The sequence below is a fragment of the Notolepis coatsorum genome (genome assembly GCF_963971535.1).
Source record: "Notolepis coatsorum genome assembly, chromosome: 18".
Taxonomy (NCBI): Eukaryota; Metazoa; Chordata; class Actinopteri; order Aulopiformes; family Paralepididae; genus Notolepis; species Notolepis coatsorum.
This window is the reverse complement of record NC_140182.1, coordinates 87678904-87701700: the sequence shown is the minus strand read 5'-3', so window position 1 is coordinate 87701700 and position 22797 is coordinate 87678904. Positions and strand designations below refer to the sequence as shown.

General features: G+C 44.8%; 2 protein-coding genes across 2 annotated transcripts in view; one reads left to right on the top strand and one right to left on the bottom strand.

Moving 5' to 3' along the window:
* pus7 (pseudouridine synthase 7) overlaps positions 1-14581 on the bottom strand; it is a 31586-nt gene extending 17005 nt beyond the window's left edge. Inside the window, exons 1-10 of the mRNA XM_084334749.1 lie at positions 14502-14581; positions 14161-14277; positions 12585-12944; positions 12373-12457; positions 7660-7773; positions 6817-6961; positions 4894-5005; positions 3995-4072; positions 948-1076; positions 554-679 (exon numbers count right to left, since the gene is read on the bottom strand). Of these exons, the coding sequence (XP_084190875.1) occupies positions 554-679; positions 948-1076; positions 3995-4072; positions 4894-5005; positions 6817-6961; positions 7660-7773; positions 12373-12457; positions 12585-12934 (1139 nt within the window). The 5' untranslated portion in view covers positions 12935-12944; positions 14161-14277; positions 14502-14581. The remainder of the gene's footprint in view (positions 1-553; positions 680-947; positions 1077-3994; positions 4073-4893; positions 5006-6816; positions 6962-7659; positions 7774-12372; positions 12458-12584; positions 12945-14160; positions 14278-14501) is intronic.
* Positions 14582-21009: 6428 nt separating this feature from the next.
* LOC311245420 (SRSF protein kinase 2-like) overlaps positions 21010-22797 on the top strand; it is a gene marked incomplete at its 5' end in the record, with an annotated part of 128234 nt that continues 126446 nt past the window's right edge. Inside the window, 1 exon segment of the mRNA XM_084335263.1 lies at positions 21010-21103. Within this exon segment, the coding sequence (XP_084191389.1) occupies positions 21010-21103 (94 nt within the window).

The window sequence follows — 22797 nt, the reverse complement described above, 5'->3', positions numbered from 1 at the left end:
ATGCGTGGGCACAGCCCCCCACCCACCCCAGCAGCGGGGTCATGGCCTCACCTGCCGACGTGATGCGTGGGCACAGCCCCCCACCCACCCCAGCAGCGGGGTCATGGCCTCACCTGCCGACGTGATGCGTGGGCACAGCCCCCCACCCACCCCAGCAGCAGGGTCATGGCCTCACCTGCCGACGTGATGCGTGGGCACAGCCCCCCACCCACCCCAGCAGCAGGGTCATGGCCTCACCTGCCGACGTGATGCGTGGGCACAGCCCCCCACCCACCCCAGCAGCAGGGTCATGGCCTCACCTGCCGACGTGATGCGTGGGCACAGCCCCCCCCCCCCACCCCAGCAGCGGGGTCATGGCCTCACCTGCCGACGTGATGCGTGGGCACAGCCCCCCCCCCCACCCCAGCAGCGGGGTCATGGCCTCACCTGCCGACGTGATGCGTGGGCACAGCCCCCCACCCACCCCAGCAGCAGGGTCATGGCCTCACCTGCCGACGTGATGCGTGGGCACAGCCCCCCACCCACCCCAGCAGCAGCAGGGTCATGGCCTCACCTGCCGACGTGATGCGTGGGCACAGCCGTGGTTCCAAAGCGCTGCATCCCGTAGTAGTTGATGAACCCCGTCTCTCCGAGGGACGTCATGGCCTGCTGGACCTGCTCCTCCGTCCCCGAGATGTTCCTGACGTCAATAACACGCCAACAAGTAAATTACTAAACACAGACTTTGGATCGGACGGACCCTTGGTTGGAAGACAAAGTACTAAGGTAAATACGATGGTGAAACAATATAATAATAAGATAAAGAAAAAAGATAGAAGCACAAGTCTAAGCACAGGATTCCTATACAGTGGTGTGGATATATCTACCTATCATGTCAGCAGATATCCATAGATATGAACAGAGCAGCACAACTATTAGTATCATGCACTGAGCCGACATCTGCTGACCTGAGGACCACAGTGAAGTGGTTACCCTGGAGCTCCCCCAGCTTCAGAGGGTGGTTTTTATAACAGAAGTTGCCAAGTTTGATGTTCACGAGGCACTTGTTGAGGTGAGCCAGTCTCTCCGCTGTGATCCTGAGGGAAAAGGAGAGGGTTTCTTCCAATTAAAAAAGTTTTACAAAGTTATAAAGTATATATATATATACTGCCACAAAGTGCACTGAAGGGCATCTGGCCCAATTGCCAATATTCACACGGTGGCCGTTTTGCTCTTATGTCCAAGGTGGGAACAGGGTGGAAAGGAACCCAACCTGAGTATGACATAAGAGCAAAATGGCCACCATGTGAATATGGTCAATACGTCAGTATTTATATTAAAAAAAAAAAGAAAAAAAAGTATCCATTTTTATGGGTTTTTTCCCCAAATGAAGCCCGTCTTGCCGTCAAGGAATCAACTCCCTACTCAAACCTACTCGATATGGATCTAATAAGCCGGTCATATATTAGCCAGGATTAAAGTCTCCCACATTGAACTGCTTAAGAGACTCGCTGCGTATCAAGGAGATGAACAACTGAGATCAAAAGTCATGCTGGGTATCGCGCAGGAGATTCAGACCGTGATAAAACGTGTTCAAAGTCAAATCGGGGCATCTTGGAAGCATTTCTACTGTTGGCTGCCTCGTGTGTGGCGGTGATCCCTCCCAACCCCCCCCCTCCAACAGCCCTCGCAACAGTACCCCCCTCCGCATAATGGCGCCGCGCTGTCGGCTGCCACTCTGTGTGCGGTGGTGAATACGCACACGTTTGTCTCAAGGCTAGTCCTGCATGGATCAACAATTGCGCATGTCGGCGATTTTATGTTCTGTGCCATTATTACTATCTAAAATGTAATAATTGTGGAATATTACTATAATGAGCTGTATGTGTATGAACTAGGGCTGCAACAATTAGTCGACATAATCGCCGACATTGATCATAAAAAAATCGTCGACGGGGAATTTTAGCGTTGATGCGTCGTATAAAAACAATCAGAGACGCAAATGTTCATTTGTAACTGCAATGCACTACAGGAAGTGCTGGGGGCAGTATCGTTTCCATTGTCTGACTGCATTCTGTAGTAACGGCCCGGGTAAGAAGAAGAAAGAATGTGAACGGGGTGCCATGGTGACTTCGGAACATGGGGTACGTTTTAGATAGTTAGCCATAGTATTTTTTTACGTTAGCTTACATGTTGGAAAACAGAACGTCTCATGGCTATGGATAATGCTTGCTAAGCGAACTCTATTGCTGAGGCTTATAGAGGCTGCGGTATGTGTATGTAACGTTAAACAGCGCCAAGCTTACAGCGTTGCTGCACGCTATTTTAGTTATGCCGAGGCTGCGGTATGTTGTATGTAACGTAACGTTAGCTAAACAGCGCAAAGCTTACAGCGTTGCTGCTTTTATATACACACTCAATGTGGCAGTCAGTGTGTGTCACAATCTTACTTAGCTAGTCAGTCTGCAAAAACACGACACTCTGTGCTAACGTGAGCAGTCTGTAGCCAGCCAAGTTCCAAGTCTCCTCTCACTCACACACAGCGATCAGAGTAAGACACACACACATACACAGCACACACTCTCACTCACACACAGCGATCAGAGTAAAACACACACACATACACACACAGAGCAAACAAAAGACCTAGAAGTCTGTCTGATCTGACTCATCCTCCTATCCCCCTACAGCTGTTCCACGTCACCCTCCTGGACTTATTCACAGGTGTGCAGACTTGAGCATGGGAGGTAAAACATGCACTGGAGCCTGGAAAAGGAGCCGCGCCCACAGGAAGCAGAGATGGAGGGTGTGACAAAAATAATCTACAGATTAGTCGACTACCAAAATAATCATTAGTTGCAGCCCTAGTATGAACCAAGCATCCTATGATCTCACACTCTTAGGAGCAAAACAGAAAAAAGCATTTAATGTAAAAGTATTCTGTATTTTTGTATGACAACTAATAAAGAAACTAGCTTTGTGATAAGCTTTGTGGTCCGGGCATAAATGTGTCCATAAATCCATTTAGTTAGATCATCCAACACCGTCTGAATGTATCTTGTGATTATTATACATTTCTGACAACGAACTATTAGCATAATCCTGTCTCTCGAGTCGCTGTGTCCATTATTGTTCATCAATATCAGTCCGTGCACCCCACACCAATGACTCTGCTTGGCGCGGCAAAAAAATTAAAAAAACATTGTCATATTTGAAGCCGCTGATTGGCTCAATTTAATTGCAGTCTGTATGCATCTACAAATCATATTATACCAGGTAGCCAATTGACGGAAAATCCACCACGACTCCGAAACAAATTGACAGAAATCCGTCTCAAGACGGAGCGCTTTAATCCCTGCAACCTGCTCATCGGGAGCTGCTAGGGTTAAAATGTCTTGCTCAAGGACACTTCGACACGCTGCCCGGGAGGAGCGGGAATCGAACCGGAAACCTCCAGATTACCAGGCAACTGCTCTACCTCCCGAAAAACATCGGGGCCACAAGGGAAATAGCTACACCAACGAAGGTGCGCATCTTCGACTCCAACGTTAAAAGCGTCCATCTCTATGGTTCAGAGACATGGAGAATGGCAAAAAAGACGTTGCAGAAGATCCAGACATTCATTAACAGCTGTCTGAGGCGCATCTTCAGAATCAGGTGGCCGGATAAAATCAGCAATAAGGAGCTGTGACAGAGAGGGAGCCAGGAGCCAGTAGAGAGCCAGATCCGGAGACAGAAGTGGGGATGGATTGGCCACCCCTTGCGTAAACCAGCAGTTACCATCACACGCCAGGCCCTGATGTGGAACCCCCAGGGGAAGCGGAAGAGAGGAAGGCCCAAAAACAGCTGGAGGCAGGACACTGAGGCAGAGCTGAAGAGACATTGTACCAGCTGGGGAGAGGCGGAGAAGACAGCCCAAAGCAGTGCTGGATGGAGAAGAGTCGTCGATGGCCTATGCGCCACTGCCGCACCCCGAGTATTAATACACATGCTTAGATTTGGACAACACACTCACTTCAAAACTGCAATCTCTTGTACAGTGATGGCCCGCTTGTCCTTGGTCCCCATGTAGGATAATACATTGGGTCTAAGCCTGGAGAGAGAAACACATACATCACGTAAGCCGGGCATGAACTTCTATGTGAGAAGGTGTCTTGGTATTAATGAAGGCCTGGCACAATAGCACTATATGACTGGCACAATAGCACTATATGACTGGCACAATAGCACTATATGACTGGCACAATAGCACTATATGACTGACACAATAGCCTATATGACTGGCACAATAGCACTATATGACTGGCACAATAGCACTATATGACTGGCACAATAGCACTATATGACTGGCACAATAGCACTATATGACTGGCACAATAGCACTATATGACTGACACAATAGCCTATATGACTGGCACAATAGCACTATATGACTGACAAAATAGCCTATATGACTGACACATTCTACGATGAATTGAAAATGGGGGACCCTGATGTAAACAAGACGAAAGTCTTTCTCTGGTCTGCATCCCCTTAACAATTGTATGTATTGAGCTGTACTGTACTGTACCCATTCTGCAATCTGTTAATAAAGTTTTCATTCATTCATTCATCATTCATTCATTCACAAAAGCACTATATGACTGACACACAATAGCTTATATGACTGACACAAAAGCACTATATGACTGACACAATAGCATATATGACTGACAAAATAGCACTATATGACTGACGCACAATAGCACTATATGACTGACACAAAAGCACTATATGACTGACACAATAGCACTATATGACTGACACACAATATCTTATATGACTGACACAAAAACACTATATGACTGACGCACAATAGCACTATATGACTGACGCACAATAGCACTATATGAAAGTTGGTGAGTCGGTCCAGACCTGAGGAACTTGGAGAGCAGGTTGACGGATTCCATGGTGTCTTTGTTCTCCTTGTACAGGACGAAGTGACAGAAGCTGCCACGGCCTTTGGGCCAGGAGTGTTTTCTGGGAGCTTTCGTGGAGACAGAGAAAATAATATCTGAATGCCTGTAGAGAATCAACAATAGACCTCAGAATGTCTTCAAATTCAACAGATAATTCAAATTCACGCAGGAATCATGTCAGCATTATCCGGAGACTCCGAATACAAAATTGGTAGATTTTATACATCCACTCTGTTAGTTAGAAAAGATTACCTCTTGTGAGACCAACCTTGAACCAGCTAACTTTATTTTGGTTTAATCAACTGAGAATATTAAACCCTCGTCACTGTGAGCCATATGTAAATCCCATCTGGTTTGAACCTCTCCCTCTGTGCAGAGTGGACAATGAGTTATCTTCTTACCTGCTGCTGTTCTGACCTCTGTCCACCCAGAGGAGAGCAAAAGGAGGATAGAAGAATGTTACTATAATAAAAGACGCTAACTGACTATAGGGGAAAAACTGGCAGGGGGTGCGCTCTGCATGCAAGGGCACGCGCGGGCAGTGTTCTATTCTGTGCAACATGGGGTGCAAGATGCCATAATCCAAGTCTATGAATGTACCATACCGTAGGTCATCAAGTGTATATATGTATTGCACTAAACATTGCATAGTATGCATGTCCTTTTGCACCTATATTATGTCAGCAACTGTCAAAGTCTTTACATTTTTATCCTGCGTTGGTATAACTGCATTGGAAAGAAGAAAGTGCAAAGCAGAAATATGCCTGTGTAGATCGAAGTACCCCAGTGAGTACAATCGCCACAAATGCATGGCAGCTAAAGCTCCTTCCATACTCAAGGCTAACTACACACTCACTCCTATCCGAGCTCCTGGGGGGTCATCCAAACAAAGCAGGCTATTCTCGGTCCTCGCTCCACAATGGTGGAATTAACTCGCCACCACAGTCAGGACAGCTGAAACCCGGCCAATTTTCCGCCGTTGACTAAACACACCTCTTCAAACAATAACTGAAATAATATCTGAAGAAATAAATAAAAAAAAGAATAACCCTCTTACTTACTGTCTTTTTACTATTATGTACCCCGATACTATTCTTATACTACTACCCATCTTGCTAATATGTCTATACTACTATACACTCAATATTATTTGACGCATAATGCCACTGACCCTTAGCTGCCAGAGATGTACCCCTCCTAGTGACATGTTGTTCACAATATTTAATTAAGTTGCTTCGGACAAAAGTGTCAGCTAAATGACTAAATTGTAAATTGTGAGGCACTTAATAGAAATGCTGAAATCAACAAGGTTGAGATCCAATGTTTAGCAATAAAACGGGTAGAGATCTGAAGCCAGCCGCATGCAGGTGTGTTGGTCTTGCACCACGTGCACCAGTGCGTGCATGCCATCTTCTCTCCCTATAACCCTACCATTAACTACATGCACTTGTACAGATGAGGCCAAGCTAAACATAAAACAGGGGCATGCAACAAAACCATTCTGTGATCATTCAGTTCCTTGAGGCCAACATCACATTGGTCCTTGCATTACTCACACAGAACAAATATATTAGCATAATTTTGTCCAGAGTTTTTAACAGACACAGGATAAATATGGTCTTGACCTATTTTAATGAGGCCATGAAAAGGTTAATTGCATTGAGTTCCCTGTGGGCAATAACTTCCAACAGCACTTTGGCCCGAAGTGCACAAAGCACACATTACAGAAAGAAGGTACCAAAGCATGCTGTACAAACACCAGATTGGATCTGTGACGTTTTTTTCCTTCTCTGTTTTTTTATTAATTCCAATGACTATGATAAGGCTTGTAAACTAGCATGGGAAAGTCTGTATATATTCCAGTCCCTTCTCTCAGTACCTGCCAGGGCCCTCTTCCCAGCAGCATGGTAGGCCACGATGAACTTGCTGCCGTCCCTTTCCTCAGTCTTAGTCTCCAGGCCAGGATACATGGTCTTGATGCATTTGTGGACCAGCGTCCGCTTTTCCTTCGTATCATCCACCACCTATGGACAACAACAAAAATGCCCCCTTCACTACAAAGTCCTTAATTGGCTGATATGAAACTTTCCCGAGCCCTTCATTCATTGTGTGTATGCTGGCGCCATTGTATGGTAGGGTTGGAGGGGAAAACGATACAGGGATACATCGCAATATTTTGCGTGCCGATATTCTTATTATTAATTTGCTTGACAATCCCATTTTGCTGCAATAAACATTATTGGGAGTGAGGTGAACAGACTGAAGACTTTATCTTATTAGATCAAATAGATGTTGTAAACATATTTTTATTGCAGACGTTGAAAAGGTTTTCCGTTGGGGACATAATTTGCAGTTGAAAAAATATTATGAATAGCAAGATATTGCAATATTACAGTATTGTAATTATAGTATCAAGATAAGATTGTATCGTGGGGCCTGGTGTATCATGGCAGCTGTGGTGCACTTCGCCCAAGGTTGGGTGCCATTATACTAACAGTGGTGGTGGAGGCAGCAAGTTACCCTCGAAATTATAACATGCAGTGATTTATTCACACAGTGTGTTTGTATGTGTCCAGAGTATTTCAAACACCAAAGCCTAGCATTTCCAGCTTCATTCGTGTGTTGGACAACAAGAAGACCCCAACAACAGAAGACCCGGAACTTTGAGAACAAGACATCACGCGGAGGCGTCCATTGACTAAGAAACAAATGGTGGACTTACCTTTATGGAGACATTTCCCTCTTTGTTCTTGAAGAGCTGCAGCTCTCCAAGCTGCTCTTGTTGTTCCTCACTCAGCACCTCGGACGGAGCGGGCAGCGGCGCCTCTGGCACCACCTAGAACAGAACCCCCAAGTAGGACATGTGAAGTGTGAACATAACACAATAATAATGATTCAGTACCTAGCAGGCACCACCAGTTACTCGGGTCAAAAGACATCTCAGTGCAGGGAAATCCTGGCAGAATGGCTTCTACTTTGCGTAAAAGGAACACAGCGACATTATGAGAAAAGCCCTTACCATCTTCTCCAGAGTCAGACAAGAAGATAGATACCAATTCCCTCTCTAGAAAGTTCAGTAGAAAGCTATCCAGCTGCAAGCTAGCCTGGCTTAGCACAAATGAATGGAAGCGGATGCGTAGTGGCTAGCCTAAGAGTTGGCCAAAACACCTCTCCCAGTTTAAGTTTTAAGCTAGGCTAGCTACTATGTATCTGCTTCCATTCATTGTGCTAAGCTAAAGCTAGGCTAACATGCAGCCGGATAGCTTTCTACTGAACGCACAGAGAAGAAATTGGTATCTAATCTCCATGTCTGACTCTGGAGAAGATGGTAAGTGCATTTCCCATAATGTTGGTCTTTAAATTTTGCAGGTGTCATAATTACATATGATCGCTTTAACCCTTTCTCTGCCACGCTTATGTACATCCTTATACCATCCTCTGCCAGCAATATTTGTCTATGGAGAAGTTCCCCTTCTTTGCAGGGCTATAACTTTTTAAATTGTATTGCTAAATTGACATTACTATGGCCCATTCAACGTCAATAATCTATCGTTTAGGATGTAGCAACGTTCTACTTTTTCATTCACATATTCATACTAAAATACGGTCTAAAGTATAAGTATGTTTTTATCGTTTTCTGCAGCTTTCTGCAGAACGTGATTTATAGACCTAAATGCATTATATTGATGATCAAATACAGTTTGATAGCGATCGGCGCCAGATAAAAAAATTTCAAATGTACGTGCTTCTAGAAGTTACTACTCATCATCTGATGTTGACCGGATGGGGCGGGGGGTCGTTTATAATTCCGTGGCCAATGTTAGATGATTCATGTAGTGTGGGTGATATGATCATCAGAGCAGTTTGTATCGAACACGGTAATAATAAACGCTGAAACTTACCCCAGTCTCCTCGGGCCGTTGGGCGATCAGCTTGGAGTAGAAATGTTGCTATTATGGGATGTTGATCTAGCCATTTCCAGGTTGTATAATACTATATACTAGGGCTGGGCGATATGGAAAAAAATCATATCGTGATAACGATATAATAATGTTATCATATTTTTCGATATCGATAATTATCGAATTGTTATAAGTATTAAAAAAAATTAAATACATTTTTTTTTAACAACAGATGTATGTTTATTTTGCAGCAATTCTTTGTCATTGCCGCCATCTTTAGTGTTACATCCCCTCGCACTCCAGTTCTCAGGCTGCAGCTGGTTTAAAAGCGAAAGTAAACTGGCTTCTCTGCTGGCTATGGCTCCAGGGGAGTTGAACAGTTCTGGCTCTGCTAGTTTATTTTTGATCTTTTGGCGCTTTTTTGGTGGACAAACCACTGCACATGTGCACCGTGACTCGTGACTGGAGTCTAGTTCTGCTAGCACACATAGCCTACTGTGTACAGACGGTTTCAAACTGTATTTTAAATTAGAAAGCAAACAAAATAAATGGACAAGAGAAAAATAAATCTCAATTTGGTCAGTATTGTCATTTGGACAAGCAAAGCCATTACTTTAAGTTGCAGGCAAGAAAGACAAGTCTGTCCACTGTCTCTGGTTTTAAAACTGCCCTGTTGCAGGTCACACAAAAAAAAAATATATATATATATATATAAAAAAAAAGAAAAAAAAACGATTTTAATTTTTTTTCTTTTTCGATATTCGATATCGATTATTAAAATATATCACGATATTTATCGTTATATCGCCCAGCCCTACTATATACGTCCAAATAACGTTGTTTATTGAGTTAGGGCGAGCGATTGATTATCCAGTGTGTCGAGACGGAGCCCCAGGAGCTATAGCGAGTGGTCGGACCGAATTTGGATGAGCACCACTTTCTGTTTCCGGTTTGCTGTTTGGGCGATCCGCCACCAGATGGCGCTCTTGAACCGTTGGAGAGTTGAGAGGAGATCAACAGGAGATCTCAAGTCTCCGCGGGAGAAATATGATTGCCATCACAGATTTTTGAAATATTGATCTCAATGACGTGTTACGGCGTCATTGGCAGATTAAGCATGGCGAGCAATGACGTGTTACGGCGTCCTTGGCGATTAAAGGGTTAAGGAACATTTTTAGAAATGGACAGCAGTAGACATATCACTTACATTATTAAATGTACGGTAGGGCTGGGCGATATGGCCTAAATATGATATCACGATATTTTCTGACCTTTCGGCGATACACGATACGCATCACGATGTTTTTCTTTTTTTCCCCAAACAATTCATTATGAGGCTTACCAAGACAGTATTTGAGTTTGCAAGCTAACATTAAAGACAAAATAAAATACCCATGCATTTAGCATTTTTATATTATATATTAGATTTAGATTATTGGATTATTAGATTATATATTGCATATATTTAGCAATGAGATATTATATGATTTAGATATGATAAATTGAAAATGGGGGACCCTGATGTAAACAAGACGAAAGTCTTTCTCTGGTCTGAATCCTCCAGTCCACTGTTGTTGTATTGAGCTGTACTGTATTATACCCATGCTGCAATCTGTTAATAACGTTTTTCATTCAGACGGCAAACAGAATCATTGTGATTGACAGTCGAGTCTGCCAATTACGTCACACCGCTTGCACCCGCCCTGCTGTTCTTAGCACCAATCGGCAAGCGCGTATACATTTTTTACTTTCGCCATTGGAGAGCTCAATGACAACAACAATGGTAGCTCCCCCGCCCCGCGGCCGACGTTTAGCTTTTAGCTCCGCAGGACGACTAAACGACTGGAGGCATAATGATTTTACTGCAACGGATGTTATAATAAAAGCCTTTCCATACATCTGTCTGATTGAAAACTTTATTAACAGACCGCAGAATGGGCACAACTGAGTCAGCACGGGCTGAGATATGAACGACTAATGCTTGCTATATCTAGGTCGACCTCGGACGTTGCTATGTAAATACGCTGATGTTATTATTGAACGTGTAACTATATAACGTTAATGCCACAAAACGAATGCCTTTGTTATCATAAGTAGTAGGGATGCACGATATTGATTTTTTGACACCGATACCGATATCGATAACTTTATGCTCCTCAGGCCGATAACCGATATCGATAACCGATATTTATTGTATTATAATCTTTTTTCTTAATGTATATATTATTTTTTTTATCAATTTTTTTTTTCAACATGAAACAAAACATATCACAATACAATAATAATACATAAAAAGACTTCCCAGAACAATAACTTAACACCAACTTAAATGTGACCTAACCAGACAACAGAAACAAAAGCCAAGACAACAGTATTGATTGACTGATAAAGTGACCATATTTATTTTTCCAAATGAAAATTCACAATCCGTCAACAACTTATAATACATCCAACCTAAGACGCTCGAAGCTTTTTGTTCTTCTTTTTTCAAAGCGGAGCCTTGAAAAAAAGGCTTTGAGTGGACACATCACCACCACAACAAGTCACCTGCAACAAGCTAGAAGCTAGAAGCTAGAACCTAGAAGCTAGAAGCTAGAAGCTGCTGTGAATCCAAAGCCAGCTATTGACGAGTCGTTTGCTAAATTAAAGAAGTTTGACAGAAATGACCCAAGGGCTCAAGCCGCTAGCTTTTAAGCAGTCCTTGGTGGTGCAAATTAACCTGGCTACTATGGAGCAATAAGTGACTGCGTTCAACCGAGGGTTGCATCACAGCCATGGAAGGGGCTAGCTTTGCTTAGCTCCTCGCGTCGTCGTAGGCTTCTAAGTTAACACAATAACACACCATCGTAGCGGTGGTGATGCCGCAGGTGACCCGTCAGGCTGGATGTATTACAAGTTGTTGCCCTTTTCCCTCCTTGTGGAACTTCTCCATTGCATTTATTACAAATAGCAAGCAATCTTTTTCCTCTGAAATTCCGAGTACCGACGCGGCCATCTTTGTTTTTAACGTCCGCGCTGATTCAGAAACTTACGTGCCTACGTCACAGCCAAGAAAGGGAGCGCTCGATTTGTGTAAAACGCCCTGTTCTTAAACCACACGCTGTCAGTCGTACCACAGTACTGGCAAAACGGGATGAGCCTACAGTCAAAACAAACGCACTTCATTCCAATTCACCCACACAGCATTTTCTTTTACCAAAAAATATATTATATTATCGGAGCTATTAATAACGTTATCGGGTTTATCGGGATGACGTCATAATTGCTGATATCGGCCCGATAATTATCGTGCATCCCTAATAAGTAGTAACTTTGATGCAGTAGTGTGTGTGGGGTTCAAAAGTTTCAACGTGTGGACCAGATTGACGCGACACAATCCTCTTGGGCAAAACATCACGATATTCTATCCACGATACGTTTAAAAAGTGTATTGTTAATGAACTGTACCCGATATTTATATAATATCGTCATATCGCCCAGCCCTAATGTACGGTAACTTTTATATGTTTTTAATTTAGTCTCTTTTATCTCACCTCAGGCTCTGGAGGAACGGAGAGGTCATCCAGTCGCACCATCTTCCCTTGTTTGTTGATCTCATGCACCACAAAATCTGAGTACCTGAACACAAATTCCATAATGATGTCGACGGTCTCTCTATAAAAAAGCTCTCTATAAAATAACTGATTCATTCTAACACATCCCTACAAAATTACTCTTAACTCTTTATTGACCCTACAGGACTAACCTTTCCTTCAGGATACCAGAGAAGCCCTTATGGTCACTGACAAACTTCAGAATGCCCACGTCCACCTCTGTGAGACCATGCTTCATCATCTCAGCAAAGGCCTCCCCACTGTCTCCGCCATGCTGCTCCTCCTCCTCCGCCTCTTCCTCCTCCTCCTCTCCATCATCTCCATCTGGTGCTTCCTCCCCATCTTGGGCAGGCTGGTGGGAATGTTCTCCGTTCTTATCATCTTTTTGAACTCTGGGTCTCTTGGAGGGAATGTCAACCACCTCCTCCTCCTCTCCTGGACAGACCCTCTTTTCTCCCACAGGGACAGGGACCACGACCACAGTGGGCTCAGATTCCTCCATGGAGTCCAAGCTGGAGGGAAGCAATAGATCGATAAATACAATTCCATGTACTTGTTGTGATAGTAGTGAACGTAGCGTTATTTAATACGTTATTAATTACTAATTAGTGACAACCCCCTCCAATGTACAATAAATGTCCTATTAAACCCAATAATATAGGAGAACCTCTTCTTGGGACCAAGTAAGGTTTAGTCGATAATCCAATGTACAGTTACCCCCCCCCCCCCCACCTACAATGTACAGTTTCCCACCCACCCACCTAGTACCCAACCCCCCCCCTCCACCCCTCCTACCTACCAACCTCCTCCAATGTACAGTTTCTTCGTCAAATGTATATACTCTCTTTTTTAGACTCTTCCTGTATCAAAAACAGTACTGTATTTGTAAATCTGGTATGTCATATATGTATAGATGTAGCAGTACTGTCTATCTGTATGTCACCTCACCCCTGCCCACTTTGACAACCTAGGATGGCTTAGAGTAGACGACAGAGTACAGCAACTTGCAATGGGCCTGGTCTACAAGATACACTACACGACCAAGGTACCCATGTACATGTCAAAATACTTCCCAAAGGTCAGTGAATACCACGATCACAACACCAGAGGGAGCTCCACAAATCATGTTAAACCCAGATTCGGCTCAAACAAGGGACTAAACACGTTTCGCAATTATGCCACATCAATGTGGAACGCCCTACCCACAGCTGTAAAGGAATGTGAATCACTACCCACTTTCAAAACCACTCTCAAGGAACACCTACGGGAGACTGCAATTCGAAACTGGCCGCTACAAATGTCCTAACCCAGTTGTACAGTAAATGACCCAAGTATGGCTTTGTCAGTATTCCAATGTACAGTGTCCCCCGGCCCCACCCACCCCCTACCCTCCAATGTACAGCCCCCCCCCCACCCCACCCAACCTCCTCCAATGTACAGTTTCTACGTAAAAATGTATATACACTCTTTTTCTGGACACTTTTTGTATCACAAACAGTACTGTATTTGCAAATCTGGTATGTCATAAATATATAGATGTAGCAGTACTGTCTACCTGTATGTCATATATGTTATGATTAATTGAAAATGGGGGACCCTGATGTAAACAAGACGAAAGTCTTTCTCTGGTCTGCATCCCCTTAACAATTGTGTGTATTGAGCTGTACTGTATTGTACCCATTCTGCAATCTGTTAATAACATGTTCAATCAATCAATCAAAGACTTACATCTTGCGGAGTGGAAGAAGCAAAACAAAGCTGTGTGTCTGAGAAACACCTGCTTCCCAGCCGTCAAAGATAGCAAGATGATTTCTGATGGACCCACCGGCGAGCTTGATAAAGACACTGAACAAAACAGGGAAGAGAATTTGCTTTTACTAACTTGCTAACTTAACGTTAGCAACATCAACATGACCGGGGCTGAGCTAACGTTAGCTGTGTTGGCTAGCTGTGATGATTAGTGTGGCTCAAAACAGAAACAGGCCTCTATGCTAGGTATAATAATCATCCATCTGTGTTAATAACATGTAACACGCGTGCTGTTGTTTCTATCCAAAGAGCTGCTTTACCTGCTGGTTCTACTGAGGACCTGCTTCAGAAGAGTGCGTGCAGCGGACGCCAGCTTGCTCTCACACGTGTGTCTCCTTGGTTCCGGAAACACATCATGTCGCAAACCCCGCCCATTAGAGCCTACGTGTTTGGAAGGGATGACCAATCACAAAGCTGTGTGGTTGTTGTTGTTTTGTTTGATTGAATTTACTTCATGAATGAATGAATGAATGAATGAATGAATGAACGAATGAATGAATGAATGGATGGATGAATGGATGAATGAATGAAAACTTTATTTAACAGATTGCAGAATGGGTACAATACAGTACGGCTCAATACACACAATTGTTAAGGGGATGCATTGCAGACCAGAGAAAGACGTTTGTCTTGTTTACATCAGGGTCCCCCATTTTCAATTCATAGTGACATTTATGACATACGTCACGACATCATGACATTTATGGCATAGGGACATACATGACATACAGGTATATAGTACTGTTACATTTGTGACATATACGATATGCAAATATACAGTACTGTTACCCATAGATCCTGACAGAGAGTATATACATATGATGGGAGAAGACTGTACATTAGGAGGGGGTGGGCACTGGGTGGGTGGGTGGGAGAGAAATATACATACGGTGGGGAGAGAATATATACACTTACGGTGGGGATGAATTCATCCCCCAATTCATCATGAGGATGAATGAATTAATGAAAACTTTATTTAGCAGATTGCAGAATGGGTACAATACAGTACGGCTCAATACACACAATTGTTAAGGGGATGCAGACCCCCCCCCCCCCCACCCCACCACCTACAATGTACAGTCCCCCCCCCCCACCCCCACCTACCCAACCCCCCGCCCCTCCACCCCTCCTACCAACCTCCTACCTACCAACCTCCTCCAATGTACAGTTTCTTCGTCAAATGTATATACTCTCTTTTTTAGACTCTTCTTGTATCCAAAAACAGTACTGTATTTGTAAATCTGGTATGTCATAAATGTATAGATGTAGCAGTACTGTCTATCTGTATGTCATGTATGTAATATATGTTATGATGAATTGAAAATGGGGGACCCTGATGTAAACAAGACGAAAGTCTTTCTCTGATTGATTGATTGATTGATTGATTGATTGATTGATTGATTGATTGATTGATTGATTGAAAACTTTATTAACAGATTGCAGAATGGGTACAGTACAGTACAGCTCAATACATACAATTGTTAAGGGGATGCAGACCAGAGAAAGACTTTCGTCTTGTTTACATCAGGGTCCCCCATTTTCAATTCATCATAACATATGACATACACGACATACAGATAGACAGTACTGCTACATCTATACATTTATGACATACCAGATTTGCAAATACAGTACTGTTTGTGATACAAAAAGAGTCCAGAAAAGACAGTATACATTTGACGTAGAAACTGTACATTGGAGGAGGTTGGGTAGGTGGGGTGGGGTTGGGGGGGACTGTACATTGGAGGTGGTTAGGTGGGTGGGGTGGGGGGTTGGGTAGGAGGGGTGGGTGGGTGTTGGACACTGTACAACTGTACAAGCAAAACTGTACATTGGAATATTGACAAAACCATACTTGGTCATTTACTGTACATTGGAGGGGGTTGGGTTAGGACATTTACAGGGTCCAGTTTCGAATTGCAGTCTCCCGTAGGTGTTCTTTGAGAGTGTTTTTGAAAGTGGGTAGTGATTCACATTCCTTTACAGCTTTGGGTAGCGCGTTCCACATTGATGTGGCATAATTGCGAAACGTGTTTAGTCCCTTGTTTGAGCCGAATCTGGGTTTAACATGATTTGTGGAGCTCCCTCTGGTGTTGTGATCGTGGTATTCACTGACCTTTGGGAAGTATTTTGACATGTGTACATGGGTACCTTGGTTGTGTAGTGTATATCTTGTAGACCAGGCCCATTGCAAGTTGCTGTACTCTGTTGTCTACTAAGCCATCCTAGGTTGTCAAAGTGGGCAGGGGTGAGGTTTCAAGTTCAAGTTTCTTTAATAGTTGTCATACAGAAGTACAGAATACTTTTATACAAAATGCTTCTTTCTGTTACGCTCCAGAGACTGTGCTAGACAAAAGATAAGTATGAAATAAAATAAGTATAGCAAGTAAAAGTAAAAAATAGAAGTCACGTACGTAAACACAAGTGTTCAGTATGTAGCCTACATATGTACAATGTGCAATGCAGGATAGCAGTAACTGAGTTACCATACAATATACTATGCAATATACTAATATACAATATACTATATAGTGCAGAGCAGAAATGGGATGAGGTACAATTTATGTACAATTTACAATTTACAGTAAGGTGTCCTGAGGTATGGGTTGTAGTGCAAATTCTTTGCCAATAAATATAAAGTGTGTCTAGGTGTTCTAAAGTGTGTAGAGTGGGTGCTGCAGTGGGTTGATTGTTTAAAGTGAGTGTGTGCGGATGTGTGTGCTGTGAGTGCATTTGATGGTTGTAGCATAGTGTTATTGTTCGTTGAGCAACCTGATGGCCTGGGGATAGAAGCTTCTTCTGAGTCTCTCTGTGCTTGCCATGAGACTCCGGTATCGCTTGCCTGACCGCAGCAGTTCAAAGAGGCAGTTGTTTGGGTGGCTGGAGTCCTTGATAATTCTCTTAGCCTTACCCCTGCACCACCTAGGTGGGTTCTAGGAGTAAGGTCAAGCAGTAGTCTGACCAGTTTGTTTTGAGATGTTTGTAATTTTGTTTTTAGCGCCTTTGAGGTGCTTCGGTACCATGAGGTGCAAGCATAGTCGTAGTACCCTTGAAGAGTACCCAGACCCACTCTGGTCTGCATCCCCTTAACAATTGTGTGTATTGAGCTGTACGGTATTGTACCCATTCTGCAATCTGTTAATACAATTTTCAATCAATCAATCAATCAATCAATCAAAGACCAGAGAAAGACGTTTGTCTTGTTTACACCAGGGACGTTCTAGCTTGTTTGCCGACAGGATTAGGCAAAAGTTTGGTCCGTTCGGAGGCAGCTTCCAGGGGAAGTGATACATACACCGGAAATTCTACCCCATAGACACTTTCGGCCGTAGTTCTTTACCAGGCTTTATCTCACAGAGATAAAACTGGGAACGAGGTTAGTTTGATTGTTATAATTTTTTGTTGGTGCTTGTTATATTGTAACGAGCCTGGTACAATGCTTAGGAAAAATGTACAAGTTGCAGATCTTGCAAGGCGCAACAAAATTGTGCAGAGACAAATTACTACTAAATGCTTTAATAGTATAGCAAAGTCGACATAATTTGTATTTGTAATCTTACATGGTAACCCATATGAGGCTTTTGGCCTCACATTATTCAGTGGTCAGTTAAAGAAGAATTGACACTAGATTTGCACTACAGACCTATACCTAATTTGTGCATGTTTTTGCATTTAAAAAGGTTAGCATTTTGTACTTCATTTTGTACTTTAGTTGTATATTGTTCATTTGCATAGTGTTTGGTCTTTATTATTTTTACTGTATGAAGCACAATCTCAGGGGGCTTGAACTTGATTTGAGTTTAGTAATATGGCATTCCCATGCCCCTCCCATGCCGATCTAACACTCTAGACACGAATTATCTAGGATTAGGATACTGTATAGATCTGAATTCAGATATCCCTCTATCCAGGGACAATATACAGTTTATTCTAACCCTTATCTGTGTCTTTACATAGATAATTAATCTCAAGGGTTAAAGTTGACTGAGAAAGTATATTGGTCGGATTATGTATTGTGACGCATTTGTGCAAGGTAGTCTATAATTTCTTGTCAGGAATTAAAAAGCTCACGTGAATGTAAAGGTTCAGATGCATTGTATGCTGAGCCCGGGCTATTATCGACATGGTATGGTAGCCTTTCACAGACTGGGGGTTTGCTCGTCCCTTTTCTTTGGGGCAGAGACTTGTTCATCTTATTCTTCACAAATGCTGCTTGGACTGCCTGCATGTTGTAGTCCCTCTTGGACTGGCTTTTTGGTGTTTAGCAAGATTACCTGCCGTTTTTGGAAACGACTATCTGTAGCTATATATCTCGATGAATAGGCTTATTCTATGTTGTTTGTGGCCTAGGCGCGACTTTTCGCGCTCACCTGGAGTAACCATAGTATTAGTATCACCATGCACCATGCAATGACATGTTATGCGCGCATTGCGCGGCCATAGGGGGTCTGGACGCACCTCCTCCTCCAAACGACAGAGGGAGTGCGCGCTCTCCAAAGCGAGATGGGCTGGTGAGAGAGAGAGAGAGAGAGAGAGAGAGAGCGAGAGAGAGAGAGAGAGAGAGAGAGAGAGAGAGAGAGAGAGAGAGAGAGAGAGAGAGAGAGAGAGAGAGAGAGAGAGAGAGAGAGAGAGAGAGCGAGAGAGAGAGCGAGAGAGAGAGAGAGAGAGGGAGAGAACCGTGCCGAGCTGCCTGCCCCTGCTGAGGGAGGAGGAAAACATCATGAGCTCCAGGAAAGGTGCGTATATCGTTCTGTCCCCGAACAGCCTAACTATTTTGGTTGTATTTGGTAAACGGTTTGGAGAAATTGCGCTTGTGTAGCATTCAGACTTTATTGGTAAACGATGCTTTGACCCTGGCCAACCAGAGAGAGACAGAGACTGATGTGTGCTGCTGTGTTCTCTCCCCCTGTCCCGCGCTCTCCTATCCCCTCTCCTGTCCCCTCTCATGTCCCCTCTCATGTCCCCTCTCCTGTCCCCTCTCATGTCCCCTCTCATGTCCCCTCTTATGTCCCCTCTCCTATCCCCTCTCATGTCCCCTCTTATGTCCCCTCTCCTATCCCCTCTCTCTCCTATCCCCTCTCCTATCCCCTCTCCTGTCCCCTCTCCCTCTCATGTCCCCTCTCATGTCCCCTCTCCTATCCCCTCTCCCTCTCATGTCCCCTCTCCTATCCCCTCTCCCTCTCATGTCCCCTCTCCTATCCCCTCTCCCTCTCATGTCCCCTCTCATGTCCCCTCTCCTGTCCCCTCTCATGTCCCCTCTCCCTCTCATGTCCCCTCTCATGTCCCCTCTCCTGTCCCCTCTCCCTCTCATGTCCCCTCTCATGTCCCCTCTCATGTCCCCTCTCCTATCCCCTCTCCCTCTCATGTCCCCTCTCATGTCCCCTCTCATGTCCCCTCTCATGTCCCCTCTCATGTCCCCTCTCATGTCCCCCCTCCTATCCCCTCTCATGTCCCCTCTCCCTCTCCTGTCCCCTCTCATGTCCCCTCTCCCCCTCCTATCCCCTCTCATGTCCCCTCTCCCTCTCCTGTCCCCTCTCATGTCCCCTCTCCCTCTCCTATCCCCTCTCATGTCCCCTCTCATGTCCCCTCTCCTGTCCCCTCTCCCGTCCCCTCTCCTGTCCCCTCTCATGTCCCCTCTCCTGTCCCCTCTCATGTCCCCTCTCCTGTCCCCTCTCCTATCCCCTCTCATGTCCCCTCTCATGTCCCCTCTCATGTCCCCTCTCATGTCCCCTCTCCTATCCCCTCTCATGTCCCCTCTCCTATCCCCTCTCCTATCCCCTCTCATGTCCCCTCTCATGTCCCCTCTCATGTCCCCTCTCATGTCCCCTCTCCTATCCCCTCTCATGTCCCCTCTCCTGTCCCTCTCATGTCCCTTCTCCTGTCCCCTCTCATGTCCCCTCTCATGTCCCCTCTCCTATCCCCTCTCCTGTCCCCTCTCCTATCCCCTCTCATGTCCCCTCTCATGTCCCTCTCATGTCCCCTCTCCTGTCCCCTCTCATGTCCCTCTCATGTCCCCTCATGTCCCTCTCATGTCCCCTCTCCTGTCCCCTCTCATGTCCCCTCTCCTATCCCCTCTCATGTCCCCTCTCATGTCCCTCTCATGTCCCCTCTCCTGTCCCTCTCATGTCCCCTCTCCTGTCCCCTCTCATGTCCCCTCTCCTGTCCCCTCTCATGTCCCCTCTCCTATCCCCTCTCCTGTCCCCTCTCCTATCCCCTCTCATGTCCCCTCTCATGTCCCTCTCATGTCCCCTCTCCTGTCCCCTCTCATGTCCCCTCTCATGTCCCCTCTCCTGTCCCCTCTCATGTCCCCTCTCCGGACACGGACGCTGGTCATGCCTGCCTGTGAACAAAATGTAATCTCATCCACAGTGATGGCCATCCAAGCCAGGAAGAGAAGGCCGAAGGGGAAGAAAGACAAGACTGCTGCTCACCATCGGAGGTAAACTGCATGGGCGGAGGTCGGGATTGGACTCAGAGAGAGTGTAGGCTGTGTGGTATTGTGTTTGGTTTGTTGTGGTATTGTGTTTGGTTTGTTGTGGTGTGTTTGGTTTGTTGTGGTATTGTGTTTGGTTTGTTGTGGTGTGTTTGGTTTGTTGTGGTATTGTGTTTGGTTTGTTGTGGTGTGTTTGGTTTGTTGTGGTATTGTGCGTCAGCTCGTGACAGCGGTTCCTCTCCATATGACGCCAAATATTGGCACTGCTACTGGTGCGGTGGCGCCGGTGTAGACTGTGCGCGCACATATGGCAAAGCGCACACACTGCGAGGGCGATGGCGCAGGTGCTGGCATATTGGGGGCTGTGTGGTATCCGTCTCTCCGGCTCGATAGTCCAGCTATCCTGGGCGGTCCAAGCGGTGGAGTGTAGTAAGTTACCTATGGCAATGATCCGCCGGCCCGTGGGTCCTCATAGGTCAGTGGATTCCTCGTCGTTTCCAACAACAATACATTTCGTATATAGGCTGCTGCTGTGTGTATGAACTTCCAACGCCGAGGACATCTTGGTGGCCCCTTGACTTGGATGGAGTGAGGGGGTGCAAAAGGATCTGACAGATGTGACAGCTTTCCTTGCCCTCGTTGCAGTAATGACGGCACTGGAGACTGGAGGAGACGGATACGCTTCCCAAAAGAACACAGCCTTTGTCGGCTTAGGCGCCGGCTTGCCTATTTGTGAATATCCCTTGCTTAGTGATTATGTAACATTTGTGAATTTGTAATAGCTAGGCCGGGGCGAGCTATATCCCGGGCGCATGTCACACATAGGCATAATAAGAAGGCTCCTTTGCGTCGCGCAACACATTTCAGTGTGATTTACCTGGCATGACGACGAGTGCAGTGGTTGGTGTGTGTGCCCGGCGCAGAGCTCTGTATAGTGCCTGCGAATTGGTCTGGAGACAGTGGGGGCTTACTTCATGGCACAATACTATTGGAGCGACGTCACTGGCAGTCAAAAGCATCAATTTAGATGATACCGCGGTCTGCCCACACCAGGGGCTCCTCCGTGCCGTGCTTTGCGTGGAATGCACTGCAACGACTTGATTCACATTGCTTGAGGAGGATACATATTGAATATTCCAAACACAGTGTAGCCTAATAGAATAATTTCATGATGTAGCTGTTCAAAACCCACCCATACAACAATACTGCAATAGCCTGCACGGAAATACATTACTCCAGTTGATTAGAGCCATATGAAATCCGTTTTATTTTTTTCCAAATTCCATTTTATTTTTTTCCAAATTCCGTTTTTTCCGTTTTAATATTTCAGAATTCTGTATTTTGCTTTGTACGCTAATTTTACCATCAGAAATAGTGTCTAATAAGTGGGAATGAATAAATGTCCACAATTTAATAAGATATAACAGTCCATTTAATAGGGCTGTCTTAAATACTTCGAAGCTTCGAAGCTTCGTTCGATGGGCATGGGATTCGAATGTTTTATTTTTTTTATAGTTGATTCCATTTTTATTGCTCAATTCCGCGATTCCGTCCGCGATTCCGTGATCGCGGATTCCATATGGCTCTACAGTTGATGGACTATGGGTGTGCCTCTGCCTCTGCTCTCAAAGAGAGCTAAGACCATTTTTTTTATCTCATGTGATGATGCGAGAAGTAGTGCGGCGTGATGCTTTGGGCAACTGTCTGCTTTAAAAGGTTATCTTCTGCTTTGTCTGGGAAAGTACAACCCAGAGCAAAAGGGGAAGGTGGGAGAAAGGGAGATGAGACGAGAGGAAGGTCATGAGCGGACTCGAACCCAGGAGGTTGTGATTACATGCTGAGCCACCCAGAGGCCCAGGAAATTGGATGGTATACAAAAGAAGAGCCCCTGGAGTCAGCTGGCTAGATTGAATTTGTCCCATATAGTTGATTCACTTGATAATGCAGCATCTCTCTCTCTCTCCCGCTCTCTCTCTCTCTCTCTCTCTCTCTCTCTCTCTCTCTCTCTCTCTCTCTCTCTCTCTCTCTCTCTCTGTCTCTCTTTCTCTCTCTCCCCCCCTCTCTCTCTCATTATCTGTCTCTGTCTCTCTCTCCCTCTCTCTCTCTCTCTAATTTTCTGTCTC